At 39.1% G+C, this 18,937-nt stretch overlaps 2 protein-coding genes across 2 annotated transcripts; one reads left to right on the plus strand and one right to left on the minus strand.

The window, feature by feature from the left end:
- Positions 1-148: 148 nt before the first annotated feature.
- On the plus strand, positions 149-8,076 carry yipf3 (Yip1 domain family, member 3). The gene is made up of 9 exons (XM_082153570.1): positions 149-398; positions 1,740-1,949; positions 2,808-2,914; positions 3,011-3,056; positions 4,057-4,149; positions 4,260-4,391; positions 4,480-4,593; positions 4,682-4,805; positions 7,149-8,076. Exons 1-9 carry the CDS (start codon positions 327-329, stop codon positions 7,277-7,279), a joined length of 1,029 nt encoding a protein of 342 aa, XP_082009696.1. The 5' UTR covers positions 149-326; the 3' UTR covers positions 7,280-8,076.
- Positions 8,077-12,137: 4,061 nt separating this feature from the next.
- Positions 12,138-18,908, minus strand: LOC309486616 (creatine kinase B-type-like). The gene is made up of 8 exons (XM_082153967.1): positions 18,760-18,908; positions 17,458-17,662; positions 16,747-16,901; positions 16,354-16,486; positions 14,990-15,161; positions 14,625-14,748; positions 12,650-12,839; positions 12,138-12,528 (listed from the first exon to the last, which is right to left on the minus strand). Exons 2-8 carry the CDS (start codon positions 17,648-17,650, stop codon positions 12,350-12,352), a joined length of 1,146 nt encoding a protein of 381 aa, XP_082010093.1. The 5' UTR covers positions 17,651-17,662; positions 18,760-18,908; the 3' UTR covers positions 12,138-12,349.
- Between the last annotated feature and the right edge of the window lie 29 nt (positions 18,909-18,937).

Raw genomic sequence — 18,937 nt, forward strand, 5'->3', positions numbered from 1 at the left:
ATGTAATTATTATTTATTTTTTTATGTGGTTAAATTAAATACAAGTTTATATGAAAATCTTCCAAGACTGGTCTGTCCATAGACCGTAAAAGACTGGTCTGTCTGGTAAAATCCGGAAGTTAGATCTGCGATTAGAGGAAGTAGCGTCACAAATTGCGTCGTCATCACGTCACATTTTTGTCCCAGCGCTGTACAGCTGGCAAAACAATTCACACAAAACATTTTTAATATCAAACTAAAATGAGCACCAGAACCAAACTATAGATTGTTGCGTTTAAACGGTCTAGCAGCTAAAGTTTCTGCTTATATTCGTGATATCCAAAACAATGTCTGCATCACAAGGAAGCAAAAACACGAATACGGAACCATGGGGTGGTTTTGATGACAACATTATCCAGGTAATTTACCTCAACTCAACTCAACTCAGCATTATACATTCACATAACGTATGAAAACACTCGATTTTTCTGTTAAACAAGCCGTTTGCTTAGTCTGACCTCACCGTTGTGGTGGTACTATCTTTATTCTTCTATTGGATCTTGCTCACTAATTACCATATTCATGCACCATTTGTGTACTATTCAAAGCTGCTTGAGATACAGTAAGCGAAACTGTGATGTAAACAATTATGTACATATAGGTTAGTATAAGTGGAGGAGATAAATGATCGCCATTTTATTGTTATTACCAAACATGTTCATAAACATGCTAGCTTGTCATATGTACAAATAACCATGGTTTTACCATTGTACCATGTCCAAAAACATTATTATTGCACTTTAGCATCCACAATCATTTGCCTACCCAGCTTTGTAAGATAAAATCCTTCTTTGCTAGACCTGATAATTGTTTTGGTATATAATCATATCAATATTAAAAAGTAGCATTAAAAAGTAAATTTTAGGCTAACTAATAGTCAAAATTTCTACCATATACAACGAATAAAATTAGTAGCTAGATAACAACTTGCTTTGCACTTTTTTTCTGGTTTTACCTCACTCCGATATAACCTTAATAACTAAATTATTATTTAGTACACATTGTCATATTAATAACCTGAAAATACTATAGTTTATTAAGGTGAAAATCTTGCTTACCACTCTTACTAAAGCACACTTACATTCTCATTTTATGAGGTGTTCTGAGTAAATTATTTGTTTGTAACACTTTACAATATGGTTTGATTTATTAACGTGTATTAGGCTAACTAATATGAACTAACCATGAGCAATACATGTGTTACTGTATTTATTCATCTTTGTTAATCTTAGTTAATAAAAAAAAATACAACTGTTCATTGTTTGTTCATGTTACTTCACAGTGCATTAACTAATGTTAACAAATACAACTTTTGATTTCAATAATGTAGTCTACTAGTAAATGGTGAAATTAACATTAACAAAGATTAAATGCTGTAGAAGTGCAATTTATTAATAGTTAATGTTAAAATCTAGTTCCATTCACTCCGATTATAACTCTGATTGTGTTTGGCTGAAAGAAGAAAGTCATAAACACATAGGATGGCTTAAACGTGAGTAAATTATGGGATTATTTTCATTTTTGGGTGAACTAACCCTTTAATACTTTCTATATATTTGCAGTATTCAGAAAACTTGAGCAAATTATATAAAAATAAAGGGAAAATATTCCACCTCCATCACATTCTCTAACTTATTTGGAGTGTGAAAATTGGCTGTATTTGTGACAGAACTTTCTCTCTTTCTCGTGACCGACCCCAGGGCAGCGGCTCGGCTGTGGTGGACATGGAGAATATGGACGACACCTCGGGCTCCAGCTTCGAGGATATGGGGGAGATGCATCAGCGCATGAAGGAGGAGGAGGAGGTGACGGAAGAGGCAGCCGCTACGGACGAGGACAACGGAGAATATGGAGAGTTCCTCGGGATGAAGGGCTTGAAGGGACAGTTGGGCAGACAGGTTGCTGATGAGGTGAGCCAGAGGGAGGGCTAGGAACCTGATTGACATGTGAGGCCTGTTTACACCTTGTGTTAAGATGCGTTTTCGTCGATCAGATCACAAGTGGACGACGCTAAATACAGGTGTAATGGGGTCTAAAATGTTTGGAGCTTGTCCAATTTCAACCACTTCCAGAGGTAGAAAACACATTCGACCAGATTGTTTTTATGTAAACGCTCATGTGATCAACTGTGTTCAAACAGCCACAAAATATCTACTCTCCGCCTAATGAGTTAACATTATGGAAAGCACACTAGCCAGACGGGAGTCAAACTTTATCGGCTGAAGATCCAAGTTTGGTTTGAAGATGAAAAAAATATCAAGCACAATGTTCTCTCACCATTTCCTGATTTCTAACACACACTCACAGCGTTCGGTTGGTCTTGTGGCTGTCAGAGCTGAAACTAAAGCTCCTGCTCTTCGTGTGTTTTTCCGTCATATCTGATCACGTTCATATGTAAATTGTGTGAGCTTATTTTGTCCATTAGATTGAAAGATCTGAAAAAGCCTATAGATTTACCCGCCCATAGACCCTCCCCTCAAAGAAATCAGGACAGAAGTGGACGAAAGAGACAGATTTAAAACACCATGTGTAAACGGGAACGTGTCTCCCTCGTCTACTTGTGATCCGATCGACCAAAACACTTAATCTTACATCTTAATACCAGGTGTAAACGGGGCCTAAGTCACATGTGCATGAAATGAGGTAGAATGTCTGAGCTGCTCTTTTCCATTCAACAGGTGTAAATCATTTATACTGAAAAAAAGCTGTATCTTTATAGATTTCTGTTGAGCTGTGTGTTGTTACTAATATATCGTGTATCTACACAGGTATGGCAAGCAGGAAAGCGACAGGCCTCAAAAGCTTTTAATCTCTACGCCAATATTGACATTCTCCGGCCGTACTTTGATGTGGAACCCATTCAAGTCAGAAACAGGTAAGATCCACGTCGAGCATTCTAGCAGCGCTTTCACAATATCTACTGCAGCTTCACCACTGCTTCAGACTCAATGACCAACTGCTTAATACACAGGTTGGTGGAATCCCTGATCCCGGTCCGAATGATCAACTTTCCACAGGTAAGGCATTCGATCATTTTAGCCTTGCGCCATAAACAATAGAAAGCAAGTTTAATTGTAATGATAAGAGCCGGGGTTTGGCAACCCAGAGCGAGAGATTAATATTATTAACCCTATAAAGTCTAATGTGTCATGTTTGATATGCAAATTTCTAAGCCCTCTAAATTATCAACATGATCAATACCTGTTGCACACTATCTACTACATTGCCTTTTGACATCAGATTTGATAGTTTGATTATCCATACATCAAAAGTCACATTAAAATGTGAGTATCAAATATGATCCATCCGGCTTTTGAGTTTATTTCATTATTGTATTGCATTGTATTATATGTTTTGCCCTCTACAATAAAAACTACCGAGCTTTGATCATAAAAGCATTTAAATATCATCTTGCTAAGACACATTTTTGGGAGATATAGAGTGACATCTGATATTTATATGCATTTTATGTAAGCATCTGCTAGACTGTTATAAAGATCTCAGAATTTCATCTTACTTTTTGACATTATAAATATCAGTAAATGCACCAAATTACACGCTTTTGCTCAGTTTGGGCCTCTGAATAAAATGTAGGTGTTTTTTTTCCTCTTTGAATATACGCTTTATATTCACCATCATAGTATATGCAGCATAAAAGCCTGAAGTATGAAATATGACACTCAAAAAAAAAAAAAAAAAAAATCTTGTTTGTTTGTTTAAAGGCTCAGTAAACCATTCCAATTTAAATTAAAATAGTTTTTTCTGACTGTTATTTCTTGTCAGACTCTACAGGGTTAATTCATTTTAATGTATTTACTTTTTTTTATTTTGCATATCTGCATTTCTTTTCCTCGCTGTCACACAGCACATTTAATTTAGTTTTGAGCATTGTGGAAAGCCGAAAGTGGGACGAAACCGTGTTACTCATTTCACTGACACAGCAGCGCAGACTTATAAAGGCAGATGTTTTGAGCTCTTTTTGCTTCATTAGCTACTTATTTTTTCTTCTAAACCCAGAAAGTTGCAGGAGAACTGTATGGGCCAATGATGCTGGTGTTCACACTGGTGGCTATTCTGCTCCATGGCATGAAGACATCAGGAACCGTCATCGTAAGCAATGTTCCATACATTTGTCAGTGAGAAATTTAATCCAAAATGAAACTCATGCTTTCTTCATCAGAAGTGTGTCGTTCTTGACTGGTGTTTGTTTGTTGAAACAGAGAGAGGGAACGCTGATGGGCACTGCCATTGGAACCTGTTTTGGATACTGGCTAGGAGTGTCTTCCTTCATCTATTTCCTTGCTTATCTGTGCAACGCTCAGATTACCATGCTGCAGATGTTGTCTTTGCTAGTAAGTAGCTCACATTACCCCTGGAGAGAGTGTATGATGTGCCCAATTCACACTGCGATAAAGTGTGTCTTACTATCTTTGTTTTCAGGGTTATGGTCTCTTTGGCCACTGTGTGGTCCTTTTCATCACGTACAATGTCCACTTCCACTCGCTCTTCTACATTCTCTGGCTGGTGATCGGAGGACTCTCTACTCTACGCATGGTAAAGCAAAATGAACAAGGGCCAAAATCATGCACGTATCACTGTAAGATGTGTATTCACATTCCTTGCGTTCGTGTCCTCCTCTCAGGTGGCTGTGCTCATCTCTCGAGCTGTTGGTCAGACTCCTCGCCTCATACTGTGTGGCACACTGGCTGCTCTTCACATGCTCTTTCTGCTCTACCTGCACTTTGCTTACCATAAGATGGTTGAAGGTAAGACATGAGTCCGAGAGCAAGTAGAGCTGGGCGATTAAGCTAAAAATTAATGTATTTTGTTGAATATATCTATATATTTAATACCCTGAAAAACTGTTAACAGTAAAAAAAAAAAAGTTTAAATAATACGAAATAAAAGTAAAAAGGCACATTTTCCACACTGTTCCACACATCGGTGGCGACATGTGTTTCAGCATGTTGAATCACAGTTGGGGCCGTTGGTGAGAGAGCGGTCTATGGTGCGTTTCCCGTACGACGACGTAACTCGCTGCTTCACTACCATAGCACAATGCATCTTTGAAGATATCAACTAGCTAGTCACGACTGTTTCCCGAATCCGTATTGTCGCAAATAGGTCGTTCAACCACGTTGGTTAATGATGTCTCGCACATGGTGGAGTAATAACTTCTTTTAATAAATCTGTTTGAGATCGAATTAATGCTAGATGTTATGCTATAAATTACGGACATGACATCTGAGGACTGTTTCTCATTGTTCTCAGTTATTTTGCTTTATTGCCAGATTCATTTATGGGCTCGTTCTTACGACATGCGGACTAAAACTACGCTTTAAATCTCTTGACAAACTAAAAGACGTAAATTACATCTGTATGTATTCTAAATAAAAGATACAGTTTGCACTGAATGTCAGCTTGCTTATTTTGCTCAAGATAAGGATTAATTGAGTCCATCTCATGCAAACAAGAAAATCTGCTTGTAACCACAGTCGTTGAGACCACAGAAATTTGCAGTGCTGTTTGCGAAAGTTTTGTTAGAACTATGTTTTTGGGAAACACCGACTCGCTGAATTATGCTAATACTGACGGAACTTGCGACCATACTTGGCTAACGATGCTTTTGGGAAACACACCCCAGATTAGCTCTGTCCTTGCATGAGAATAAAAGCGGAAGTGATGAAAGCGAGAAAAGAGGTCAAGGCGGCACAGGCCAGAGGTCGTGTTAACCGAATATCTTCCGTCATTAGTAAGTGACAGGAAAATTTGAAGACCTTCATTTTGACAGGTTAAGTACCTGATATACTTCAAGTGAAATTTAAGAACAAACTAATGTCATGGGGAAGCGTGTAGTCCAGCTCCCTCTCTCTGGTTGTAATTTGGGCGTAATAAGTGGAGCTAGAAGGTCCTCGTCCTGTTCGTTTTGTTAATCCGCAGTCCTAGTTTCGTTTCTCTTTTTGAATGACGAATATAGACTATTGGTACCTGCTGATTTAAGGTCCTTGCACTCAGAGTCTGAAATTCTCCTCCGAAATTTTTGCACATTAAAAAATAAATACGACCTCACGTTTTTTCAATCTACTTTAGACACTAGGGGCTTTCGCACCGGAGGAACCTTTTCATAGTTCCTAGATCTATTGGCGGAAGTACCCGTTGTTTGCCATGTTCGCACCGCAGGAACTAGGAACAATTTAAATTCTAGGAACTTCTTTTGGAGGAACTAATTTAGCTCCTACTTCAGATTAGGGTCTAAACCAGCTCTATAGGAACTATCCGTGATGTAAGTGTACGCTGATTGGCCGAATGCATGTGAAACACCAGCACCCGCCATTTTTAAAAAAGCAGTGTAAATACACAGATTACAGCCTATTTATTTACTCCAGAAACTAACTCTACGAGCATGGAAAACAGTGATAGATGGACCTCTTAACTTTTACGCTAAGGAGAAAATCCAACACAACTTTGAGGTGACCAAGAGAAACATGATCATGTATTTCTGCTCAGCTAGCAACACTGGACATCAACCACATGGCATACGCTATAATAACCTTTCATTACTGTCTACTTTCTATGCATAACAGTTCTATCTAATAACGTATTAGACGGGACTGTTAGACGGATCATAAAATAATGGACACGGAGAATGCGAGCACTGTGTGCTCAGGCTCTGGCTGGCGTTCTCAGCGCTGACAAAATAAAGGTTTGCCGCGCCGCGGCTTACATCACTTCAGAGTTCCCTACTGCCGGTGCGAATGCAACCAGGAAAATGTTCCTAAGGGAACCATTAGTTCTCGGGGAACCACCCTGGTGGCTAGTTCCAGGAACTACCCAGTGCGAAAGCCCCTACTGCCTCTGAAACTTTCGTCCATCATAAACAAAATCGGGATGGGGTTCGATTTTCTGCGTTTTTCGCATCCATAGCAAGCATTTTGGGAGGTGTTTTGTAGTCTTTGTGGCCTGTTCAAGCGCAGGTTTTTTTGCTCAGCCGACGTGAGGCGACAACACAGTCAGCGCTAGTTCTTTGACGTTGACTTAGTTTGTCAATGTAACGCTCTTTATAGGCCTTACATTGCCGTTTTGTCATTGTTGTGTTTTCCTGTTTGCAGGTATTCTGGATACTTTGGAAGGACCCAATATTCCACCCATCCAGAGAGTGGCCAGAGATGTTCCTGTTGTTGCAAATGCTATTGTAAATGCAACCATCAATTCAATAGCTGCAATTGTACAGTCACAGTGATCATATTGGGCTTCTGGGTTGGTCTGACAGGCCAGTGAGACTGGTGTACATATATAGGGTCAGAGCAAAACAAAATCATGAGGCAGTCTCCACTGAGCTCAGTTTGTATCTCGTATATTGTTCCTGACGCTGTCAAACAGACCTAAAAGGATGCTTTTAGGTCAAAATGGCTTCACTTTTTTGGCTCATTAATATGAGACAATAATTTTGACACACTATCCCATTCACTGTATGCTTGTCTTAACCATTTTTGTTGCTAAAAGTTACAGTACCTATGACCTGCTAATGTTAGAATGGTTTTGGTTTATTACGACGTGTGTGGATTCCTTAAGGATGCTGATACTAATAACTGAAATTATTCTTCAAAATGTTTTGTAAAACCCAGCTGGATGTTTGCGCTGTTTGAGAGTCCTCACAAACCATCTCAGTTACTGAGACAGCTAATGACATCACACAACACTTGTGTTTTTAAATCTTGTTGCATAATTTCACAGTTGAGAAGGAAGTCTTCGTCAAGACTTGTTAAAGAAGTCTGTCTCAGTCGGAAGGCAAAATGCATAGATGCAGAAATGCAATGATATTTTATTTGAAGAGGAGAAAGGTTGTGATGGTGCATGCAGTCTTTTTTTTCCGGCCCATATTTAACCAGCCATTGTGTTGCAGTCTGATTCCTGCTATTTAAAGCTATGGTTGGGTGTGAGGGTTTTCTGGGCTCTCTCTCATTATGTTGTCTTTTACATGTGAGCTTATTTAAAGGGTTCTTGTAAAGAGAAAATAAAGAAACGCTGTTGTCCTTATTTGTGATCCGAAGCGTCATGTTTAATACTAGGGTTAGTTAGTTAACAAGCAAATCCCAAACCCTTAGTATAGGCAATAGTAATAGAGAAACAAGTTAACTAATGATAATATAGAGGAGAAGTTGATTCAGCATAAAGCTGGTGGGCTGTGGAATTTAGACTCAGATTAAAGCAATTAAATGATTCCGACAGTTTTTGTACAAAACATAGGCGGAAATTGCACATAACAGCGTAGCTGATGCTTAACTCACTCAATAAGGCCACTACTCGCATAATGCTTTCACATTTTGTAGCCATAATGAAAGCTGTTCTGAGATGGACATACTGATGTTTACTGGGAAGAGTACATATATCCAGGGGTTATATATATGTATGAAGCTGATATATGTATGCCGTTAAAGGGATAGTTCCGTCAACTGTCTGAGGTTGCTAATACAATGCTAAATCAGATATATGTATAGTATTTTTTTAAGTGGATACTGGATTAAAAACAAACAACACTCCCAAGTAAAACAGTGCTGAACTGAAATGTGCTAAATGAAATGAATATATAAATATGAATATATTAAAATGAAAAGTTCTACAGAAAATAATTTAAACATTAAAATATTACAGGTCAAATGTGTGTTTCTTTAGATATAACCTAGAAACATAAGTAAATGTCGATAGGTAACACTTTGCAAGTCCCATTTGTCAACAAGGATGTATTAACTAGCTTTCATGAACTATATGCATTATGCAATATACGTTTTTACTGTATGTACCTTTATCATTCATGTTAGTGCATAGTACATTATCTAAGCTTTTTTAAATTAGGAGCATGTCGTGGCAAATTCAAAGTCCTCAGATCGGGTCTCAAAGAAATCTCTCAAGTCGAAGTTCAAGGTCTCAGAAGAATTAACAAGCAACAAAGTGAGATACAGCTGTTCATCATGCTTGCAGTAGTCGAACTTCAGGTCATATACCTTTTCTTATCATTAGGTAGCCAATCAGCTATCTTTTTCTTTTTTGCTCCGCCTCAAGATCTCATTACCGTTAGAATCATCTTTCCCGGAGACATCTTTTTATTGGTGGGAATTTTTTTAATATATCTCAGGTAACATGATTCCCCTGCACCTGCAGTGTTCGCACTAGGGTGACCAGATGAGATTGGCTGAAATTCGGGACGGGGGGGGGGGGGGGGTTGGGGGGGTCTATGGGTCTGGGGGGACGGGATGGGGGGCTTCTATGATATTAGACTGCGTAGCCTATAATAAAAGATAATGAATTTCAAACCTGAACCAAACAGATTTTTATTCAAAGATCAACAGTCTGTCATATTCTTTAGTATGCCACAAAAAAAAAAAAAACACATTAAAATCATGAACTCAAATGTCATTGTGAAAAGAAAAAAAACAATGACTGTTGTAAGTAACAGTGCCTAAATCAGACCTTTCAGTATAGCCTAACGCTAATAAGCTTAAACGAAAATAACGAGATAATTGTGTAGTGAAGTATTTTTTTGCAGTGCCGCGAACAATCAATCACAATCAATCACTCCTTTACGCGTGCAGCACTGTCCTCGCGGCTGCAGCAACTTGCGCTCTAATAATAGGCAAAATAGGCTACAGAATATTTCGTTCTGTATTGACAGGTGCAACATTTGAAAATCGATCATATTTTTTTTATTATTACATTTATATCTGCATTTATGTAAAAACTTAAACTTTCAAACATCAAAATGTCATTTATTAATATGTTTTCATGTCAAAATGACATACAAACATCTTTTCCTATTCTATTTTGCCTTGCGTGTCGCGTGAAAAATAGGCGTCGGTTCTATTTCTGGCATGCACGCGTTTTCCGCGCGGCTCGAGGCGCGCGTGTCACGCAGTCAGTGTGCAAGCTCTAACGGACGAGTTAACCTGTAAACAGGGGAGCCGAAATAAACACGGACACGCCACGCAGCCAGTGTGTCGCCGGCCTCAACCTCCGCAGACAGTTTTTAATGTTTATCAGACAATAACTACTCAAGATTTTGCTTTAGTATAATTTTCGGGACAATTAGGGCCAGATTCGGGATTCGGGACAACAGTTTAGATTTCGGGACTGTCCCGAATTTTTCGGGACGTCTGGTCACCCTAGTTCGCACCCATCCACCCAGATATCAAGCACAGTTGGGCCGATTCCGGCTGAAATGCGTGACTTTCGGCATCGGTGAACAGATAATGGACCAGAGAGATCCGTGCCGGTATTTTAAACTGCTGCATAAACTCGGGCAACAAACATTCACCAAAGCAAACCATCAAAAAACTAATGCTTAAGATTTAATAATGACCAGTGGCGGCTGGTGAAAAATATCTTAGGTGGGGCTGTGCCATATTCAGTCAGTTTCAATAGTTTGGTAATCATGGGAGCCAGCAGCCAGCCAGGGTCTTTTAACGTTGTGGCTCCCAGGTTGTGGAATGCTCTTCCTTAAGACATCCGTCTTGCATCCACCCTTCTCATTAAAAAAAACAAACAAACATTTAAAATCACTTTTTTCTCTCTCTCTCTGAATATTACTCCTCAGCTCACAGTCTGTAAATTCTACCTTATATGTTGTTTGTTTGAATCCCTTTGTTTGAATGTTTAACCTAACTTTGTGACCTTTCAGCCCTCTACAGTCACACCTTTTTCAGTAAAGGACAACACAATATTGTAAATCGATATTTACAGTGCATTTTTTACCTTTACAAATACCTTTAATAAAATAAATATGCTTTAAATAAAGAAATGTTAAATAGAGAAATATGCAATGATTGTAAAAACTAAGTGATATTAAATTAAATCCGCCAGTAGGTGGCAGTAAGTCACCGTCTTTATGAGTGAGTAATCGATTTCATTCATTCAGTAACGAAGTAAATGGCTGTAATTATGGTGCGTTCAAGTCCTCCTGGGAATTTCGTACGTACGAGGTGGGAAGTCGTGTTGACGACGTGAGGTGCGTTCAAGTCAGTTTCGTCGGAGCAAGATGGTGGTGTACCTTCTTTTAATGAATAACACGAAAATATAGCAAGTTTTGTTAACTCTGCTTAGAAAATGAAGAACAAAGAATGCGCATCGGGTGTGTTTTTCTTTTTATGTTTTTAATTAACTTATGAGGCCAATGTAAATTAACTGTATCATTATATAATTAGTTAATTGTTATATTACAAGTAGGCTATATCATATTTTGTGCAGAGAGCTTACTTTGTTATAAATGAAAAAGCCTTACAATGTCACTGCTAAACCTGTAAGTGATAGGCTATATTTTACTATCACTTTGCTCAACTACAGACGTTGCATTCATTGATTCCGCCATGCTTCTCACTGACACGCCCCCAACTCGTACAGATCGGGGCTTAAAGAAAATCCCGAGCTCCCCACTGGTATTTACGACATTGTGGTGGCGTTCATGTGCATTCAACTCGTAAATACGATCTATACGAGATGACTTGAACGCACCATTATGAACAGATGAATGAATCATTGACTCTCAATTTTGTTCAAAGCCGCAGATTCGTTCACAAACACTGCTGTGGCTTTCGTTGGAGCTATTGTTTTGTTGCAAAAAATACGGACAATACCGTGTTTAAAATGAACATCACTTGTAATCTTTCACTTAGAAGACTCACCACAGATTCCATTAAACTCTCTGTAACTCGTCACGGTGTTCATAGCAGAGATCTAATACAGCTACAAAATGAGCAAAACATTTGTATTGCCTCTTTTTTATCTTTGTTAACTCGTCTTTTTTTCTGACTCTGGATCACGTGTTGAAGACCTGTATCTATAAATAAATGTCTTCAACATTAAAAAGAAATGTTGCTTAAACAACAAATCAGCAAACACACATTGTGTATGTGATGTATATTTAATCATATTCAGTTCTGAACCTTTGCATTAGGTAGAAATTGCAGATTGTGATTTCTATAAAGCAATTTCTAAAATTCCTTGAATAATTCTCAAATCATGAATAACTTAACAGGTAAAAGTTAGATTAATGTGGGAACCCTGGATTTGTAAACAGTTTAGAACAGGGAATGAAGACAAAAAGCAAGTTATCACGGGCCAAATTTTATTTTCAGATATTTTCATCCATGTTTTGCCCTGTGACATCTATGTGTAACAAGAGCTGACCAGAGCAGATACAAAGGACCCTTAAATAAAACATGTCTTCCAAGAACAAGTCAACAAACATTTAATCAATCAGTTAACAAAGGTGAGGGGAGGTGGAGAGAGAAGAATGTGTGAAGTGAGGTTGAAATGCAGTCTACTTTTGGGCAGGCATAAGGTCATCAATGGACTGGCCTTTCTCCAGCCGTTTCTCCATCTCGATCATCAGCTTGACTCCATCCACCACCATCTGCACCAGCTCCACCTCAGAGAAGCCCAGGCGGTCAGCGTTGGAGATGTCAAAAATACCACCCACAGCTGCAGTGTCCACACCACCTAATGAACAGAGGCACCACTTTATTATTGCCATCAGTTTACATGATGCATCTCTGTTCTCGATGCCCAGTAGTAATAGTAATGGTCAGTTAAATGTTCTCCAGCTGAAATCAGTTCTTACCCGTTCCACGTTTCTGCAGCCTCAGTCTCTTAAGGATCTCTTCAAACTGGCGGTACTTGCTGAGATTAGGCAGTTTGACATGCACTCCTGCACGCAGGCCTGTGCCGAGGTTGGATGGGCAGGTGAGGACGTAGCCAAGGTGTTCATTCCACATGAACGAGTGACCCTTGTTTTTGAACAAATCCTCAATCTGAAAGAACAATCAGAGTTTTTTGCAGCTCTGTTCAAGCCATTATTTATCTAAAGTGTCTTGCGTACACCAGAAATAATTTACAAGATAAAGCACATTTATGAGGAAGAAGTTTCATGATATTCAAAATATCTGTAATTAGTGTGTTTCAATACAAGATGCAAGATTCAATACAAGGGTGCTTAAAGCGGTTTCAAAAGAATGTTTTGGCAATAAAAATATTTGGAAAATACAAACAAGGATAAAGTTTTAATAATCTATCTATAAATAACAGGAACGTCTGTCTGTGTCTGTGATTTGCATATCTCCCGAACCGTTATTCCGATGGATTTCAAACTTGACAGTTGACAGGTGTCTTGCTACGGGCACGAGTAAGTGCTGTGCCAAGTTTGACGTTGTTTGGCTTTAGAAGTGCAAAAGATATCGTTAAATATATAGCACACATTGGCTTTTGCCGCTCTAGCCGCTGGCCACTCCCCCTCTCACACTGCACACCGAGTGAGCACAGAGACAGAGAGGGTCGAAGAAAGCAGTGGAGCTTAAGTAGCGTTTTCTCAGAGTTCACTGTGTAGCCTGCTCACTGAATCATCGCGCTTATTCAGTTGTGGATGTTAACTGAATCTGTAAGTCAGCTACACTGTTTACTTCTGAATATTATACATTTTATTCTGGTGCGCTTAACGTTATCGCTACTGTGTAATAGTAGCCTATGCTATTCACCAAATAAACATATCCTATTCAATGTGTTCAACAGTCTTTCACAGCCATCATTTGTAGTAGCCCATTCACAAACTGTTTGCTCAAGCATAGCCTGGGCTCAATGCTAAGTTATTACTGTCTCATGCGCACTGAAGTTAGCCTGTAACTATGTGATGTTGAATATGCCATGTTCAATATGTTGGTTTTTGGAGTTGAAGATAAGGGATTGGTAACTTGCGCTACGTGGTTAATCTGCTCCAGAGCAGGTTTCACTCTGAGTAAAGGCTTGTTCACACCAAGAACAATAACTATAAATGATAAAGATATAGTTCTGAATGTAAAAGAATAGCTGAGTCCACATCACAACTATAACTTTAACGGCACAGAGGAAAGATATCGTTGGAATCACTTTCAGATAAAAAAATAAATAAAATTCAAGTTGATGAACGATAAAAACTTTGACAGCCAATCAGAATCCATCCTGCTTTAAAGAGCTCAAGAATTTAAAACGGCATAGGACTAAACTGCAGCACACGCTTAAAACAAACAATGTTGCGGTCCGCTGATGTGGATTCATAGTGTGAATGAGCCTCTAGAGATTGCAAACTAAAACTGCATCAATCAGCTATGAGCAGTCAGATACTTTCCTTAAACTTTAGTGGCAACAGCTGTTTTTCCTGCCTGGTAAATGTTTCAGTTTATTCTATTTAATATAACAATCTCTCAATTTTCAGTAAGTGTATCAAATTTATGTTTTGTGATTGGCTGTTCACTGCAGATGTCACATTCATGTGAATGTGCTCCAGAGTGAATTAGTCGTCGAGTTTTTGTGTGTTTTGTTGTGAACACGCTGAACCTGATCTACACCGGGTTGAATTTGTTTGGCTTTGTCAACTCTAAACCTATTCTGAAACTCAAACAGCTGGTTTTTCCAGCTGATGAATGATAAAAACATTGACAGCCAATCAGAATCGACCCAGCTTTAAGGAGCTCATGCAGCACGCTTATAATAAACGTTATTGTGGGCACTGATATAGTGATCATTCTTGGTGTGAACGGGCCTATAGGATTAAAGGGATGTAATACCTTAGTGAGACCTGTGCAGAAACGGGTGAAGACCTCTTTCATGTTGCCACCTTTCTGCATGGAGATGACACGTAGGTGATCCTCCTCATTCACCCACACAAGGAATGTCTTGGTATCATTGTGCCTGGAAACAAGGAGAAAATGAGTGAGGGAATGTCTTCCAAGTCCAGCACAGAAATGGAATGGTTTAGCCAGAATGAAATGCTTTCCCAGTAAAGAATGATTGCCAGAGTATGGTGTCTGATATATAAACACAGATTTCTATAAATATAAAGGAACAAATAAATAAAAACTGGATACAAATTGTATCCGATAAAAATAATCATTTTTATAAAACTGAAATAGGACAAATCTAGAACACTGACCAGATGCCCCTGGCGTCGGGCCAATCACGAGCCATCCCTGAGGCCAGCAGCAGGGGAGACACAGGCTTGTCGAACAGGAAATGGTCATCGATGAGCTGCTGCTGCTCGGCATCTGTCATGTTCTTCAGAGCGTAGTATTTCCCTTTGAGATCCCCAGACAGGACAGCCAGAGCTACAGCAGCCAGATCAACAAATCGGTTATTAATTCCTTTATCTTTTTTTTAATAAATGACTTCTTAAAGAAACATCCTAGACAACAGATAAAAATGTCTATGTAAGGAGTGTTTAGGCTCGTTCGACTTGAACCGGCGCTGGACAGACCGATCGGTTTATGACATCAAAGTACAGCAAGAGCGATTCAAAAGCATAAGGAGCCGTCTGCTCTCTAATCGCCCTCGCAGTACTTTGTCATAAACTGATCGGTCTGTGCAGCGCCGGTTCAAGTCGAACAAGCCTTTTATGCTGGTCCAATCACACATGATGATACTAATCACCACTAGAGGGAGTCACATGACCAAGTTTCAGTAAGTGCTGAATGTTAATTCGCAATGCTGTGCCCTAAAAGAATGTACTTTGTCTGTGGAGAAAAAGTAAACAATTTGAGTGCGTAGCAGGAGAAAACAGAAGTTTTGGGACATACTACCACATAACTGCATCTTTATCAGACCAGGTTGTAGCAGTTACATGCATCCTGTCACAGTAAACTCGCCTGTCAATCATCTTGTCACAGTTACCATTCTCATATACATTTGATAATAATAATTCATAATTAATTTGATTTATGCTACTCAATTCTTCCTACCAGACTGGAGAGAAAAAGAGGCATTACATTGATCTGCCAGTTATGGGTCTTTCATGCACAAAGCTCTCATGTTTTTGCATAATGATGCAATTGGCAAATCTAAAAAAAAAAATAAGTTCACACTGTTTTTCATCAGGTTAGATAATGATTGTTAAAATCACTCAAACCCCTTTATATAAGCCTCAACTTGATTATCTGTCTTGCACTTTCACCATGTTTTTCAGTTTAACTCTTTAGGTTAATGTTGCAGTGATATTTTAGTATACCATTTAGATTCCATTATAGTTTTAATTCATATTTTAAGTGAGTTTTAGTAATTTTTTTTGTGCGTCATAGTAGTTTGAGTTCATGTTTTTTTTAATGTTTTTAACTAAAATAACCCTGGTATGTAGTTGAACCAAACCGAATCCTCCTCCAAAGCACAATGGGTCGTAGGCAATATTAGCTGTTAAAGTGTGCATGGACTTGTAATTTCTACAAATAGTAGACCATCCAAATTGGGATGCAGCAGATCTTTTTTGTCATGTTTGAAATAAACCGATGTGCTGCTGCAGTGATGTACCTTCCACAGAGAGCTTCTCAACGGCTCTTCTCTCTCCACGACTGCAGTGGGGCGGCAGACAGAACCCGCGGATGCTCCTGCCTGTTCTGACGCGAGAGCTCAGCACGTAATTGGAGTCCAGGTCATCACCACCCTGCAGGAACAAAAAGTTTTAGTCGTTTTAATAAGCAACATCACTGTATCAGTGATTAAGTACAACAACAAACTCATCAGAAGGTTGTATTTTGAAAATGTTTCAGCGGTTTTGTCTGTACAATGAAAGGGAGTAGAGTCTAATGTTGTTTTGGACAAAAACATTCTTAAAACACCTTTTGTTGTGTGTGTGTTTGAAATGCATGAGGGTGAGTAAATGACGGAATCATTTCTGGGTGATCTATCACTTCATCTTCATACCTTGAGGTTACTGGAGTTGAGGTCAGTCTTGTGTTTGTCTGTAGGCTTGTATCCTCCATGTCTGTCCTGAATAATAGGGTCCAGTAGGTCCTTGAACACCTCATAGGTCTCCTCATCCCCAGCCACACAACCCACAGTCATAATGAAGGGGTGACCTGAGATGGGGAAAAAGGTCCATGTACACAAATTAGGAGCCATGCACCTCAGAGGCCGACACTTCTAACTAAAAACATCCATTCTTAACATCAAGTGCTTTCTCTTAAGACCATCTTAAAAGTGTCTGCATGATCTACATCCTCAGCTGGCTGTTGCTTGATGACCAGCAACACATGACAACATGGGGGAAAAAGAAAGAAAATACTACACTGCTGCCAAAGGATGAAGTCACCTGTTGGGTTCTGAATAGGTTTAGCACCATTTGTCTCAACAAATACTCTGAGCATTCTTTCCTTTCGGAAAAGTGTTCACGACCCGTTTTAGGCCAATTGTATTTTATTATCCATGCCAGGCAGGTTGGTCTTATCTATACAGGAAAACATTGTATTCGATGCCCTCTGCACTGAAACACGTGACAGCAAGGTCACTGTCTAACACACAACTATATAACACTTCTTTCTGATTGTAGTGTAATGTTGTTCTAAAAATATAATATGTTCTAAAAGTGCACGAGAGGTGGTCTTTAGAGGACTTTGAGTTGCTTCGGGACTTTACCTGGGTTGTCTATCCCGGTCTGGATGACATCATCCAGTGTAAACCCGCTGGGTGTCTGTTTGGAGCGCAACTTCTCATATAGCGCCGGTGTGAGGACCTTGGCCATATGGTTGTTGTGCTTGCTGAGGTCGGGGTATTCCTGCTCACAGGTGTTCTTCATCTTCAACTGGTTGTGACTGTTCCCGAAAGGCATGGCTGCTGTTCGCTGAGCGCGGTGGGATTGGGATGGAAAATAACTGTGGTTACACTGAATGTGAAAAAGCCAAGAGGCATCCTTGGCTTTTCATGCATACAGTTGAAGTAGTATCTATACAAGATGGAAACTGTTTTTGAGACTTAACTACTTTTATGCATGTGATTAGCGTTACATTTCTACACAAGTAAAAGTGGCAAATGAGAAGTCTGACCAACATATGCTATGGTTCAACACAGAAATACTCATATAGGGTAGAGACGTTGTACTAAAATAATGAATAATTTGTACATATATTTACAAAAAATACTATACAAATTTGTAACAATTTAAAAATACTGTAAAATGTTGCAAATTGCAATACTCAATGCCTCAACTGAATCCATAGCGTGACGAATGACTCGTATGAACCGATTCTTTTTTTAGTGAATCAAACGCGGACGGTGATATTAGTGAATCAAACGCGGCCAGTGAAGTACGATGCCGGAATGAATAACTCATATGTGCCGATTCTTTTTAATGAAAAAAGGACGAAGCGCTCGGACCGGTTACAGATTTAATCTGACATAAATAAACCGAAAGTTAATTTTGTCATGTCCGACTGGACTAATGTTAATACAAATTATTAAACGTCTATGTACCTGTAAAATGGCAATTTAAATAATTGTACATAATGAATTTCTGATTTGTTACATTTTGTATCTTTTAAAAACATTAACGAAGCTCGTCAGATCAGATGATTCAGGTCTACATCTAATCATCGTTGCGTGTCAAACTAAAATGCACAAACTAAAATGCAGAAGTACGATCGATGCGGACGCGGTCGATGACTTAAAACTGGGCGTCCACTGGACGGCACTTCCGAGAAAGGTTGAGCTGTCATTGTGGACGCTTTCATTCACAAGAAGCCTAGAAATGTTCAGAATATGCATGATAGAAGACGATGCATTAAAAAGCAAGTCTTTCTGATCAAAAGGTGTATCCAGAACCTTTTAAATCGCCGTTTATAGCGTAGTTGCAATACTTTTTCCAAATACAATTTAAATTGCGATCTTGCTTAAGTTCCTACATTAAAAAAGAGACGAAAACTTCTTAATGAACACTCTTACCGTGGGTTGTGGACTACTAGAGCTAGGGGAAGACTGAGCTGAGACAAAGATCCCTATTTTTACGGTTGGAGTATGAACTCTGTGGCGTCCGTCTGTTCTCCAGCACCAGATAATGATGGAGCGTTTGTTTTATAGTACATGAAAGCCGCTCCTATTGGCTGCTATTTGCAGTCCATTC

Source organism: Leuciscus leuciscus, assembly GCF_965113295.1.
Source record: "Leuciscus leuciscus genome assembly, chromosome: 22".
In the NCBI taxonomy this organism is placed as follows: Eukaryota; Metazoa; Chordata; class Actinopteri; order Cypriniformes; family Leuciscidae; genus Leuciscus; species Leuciscus leuciscus.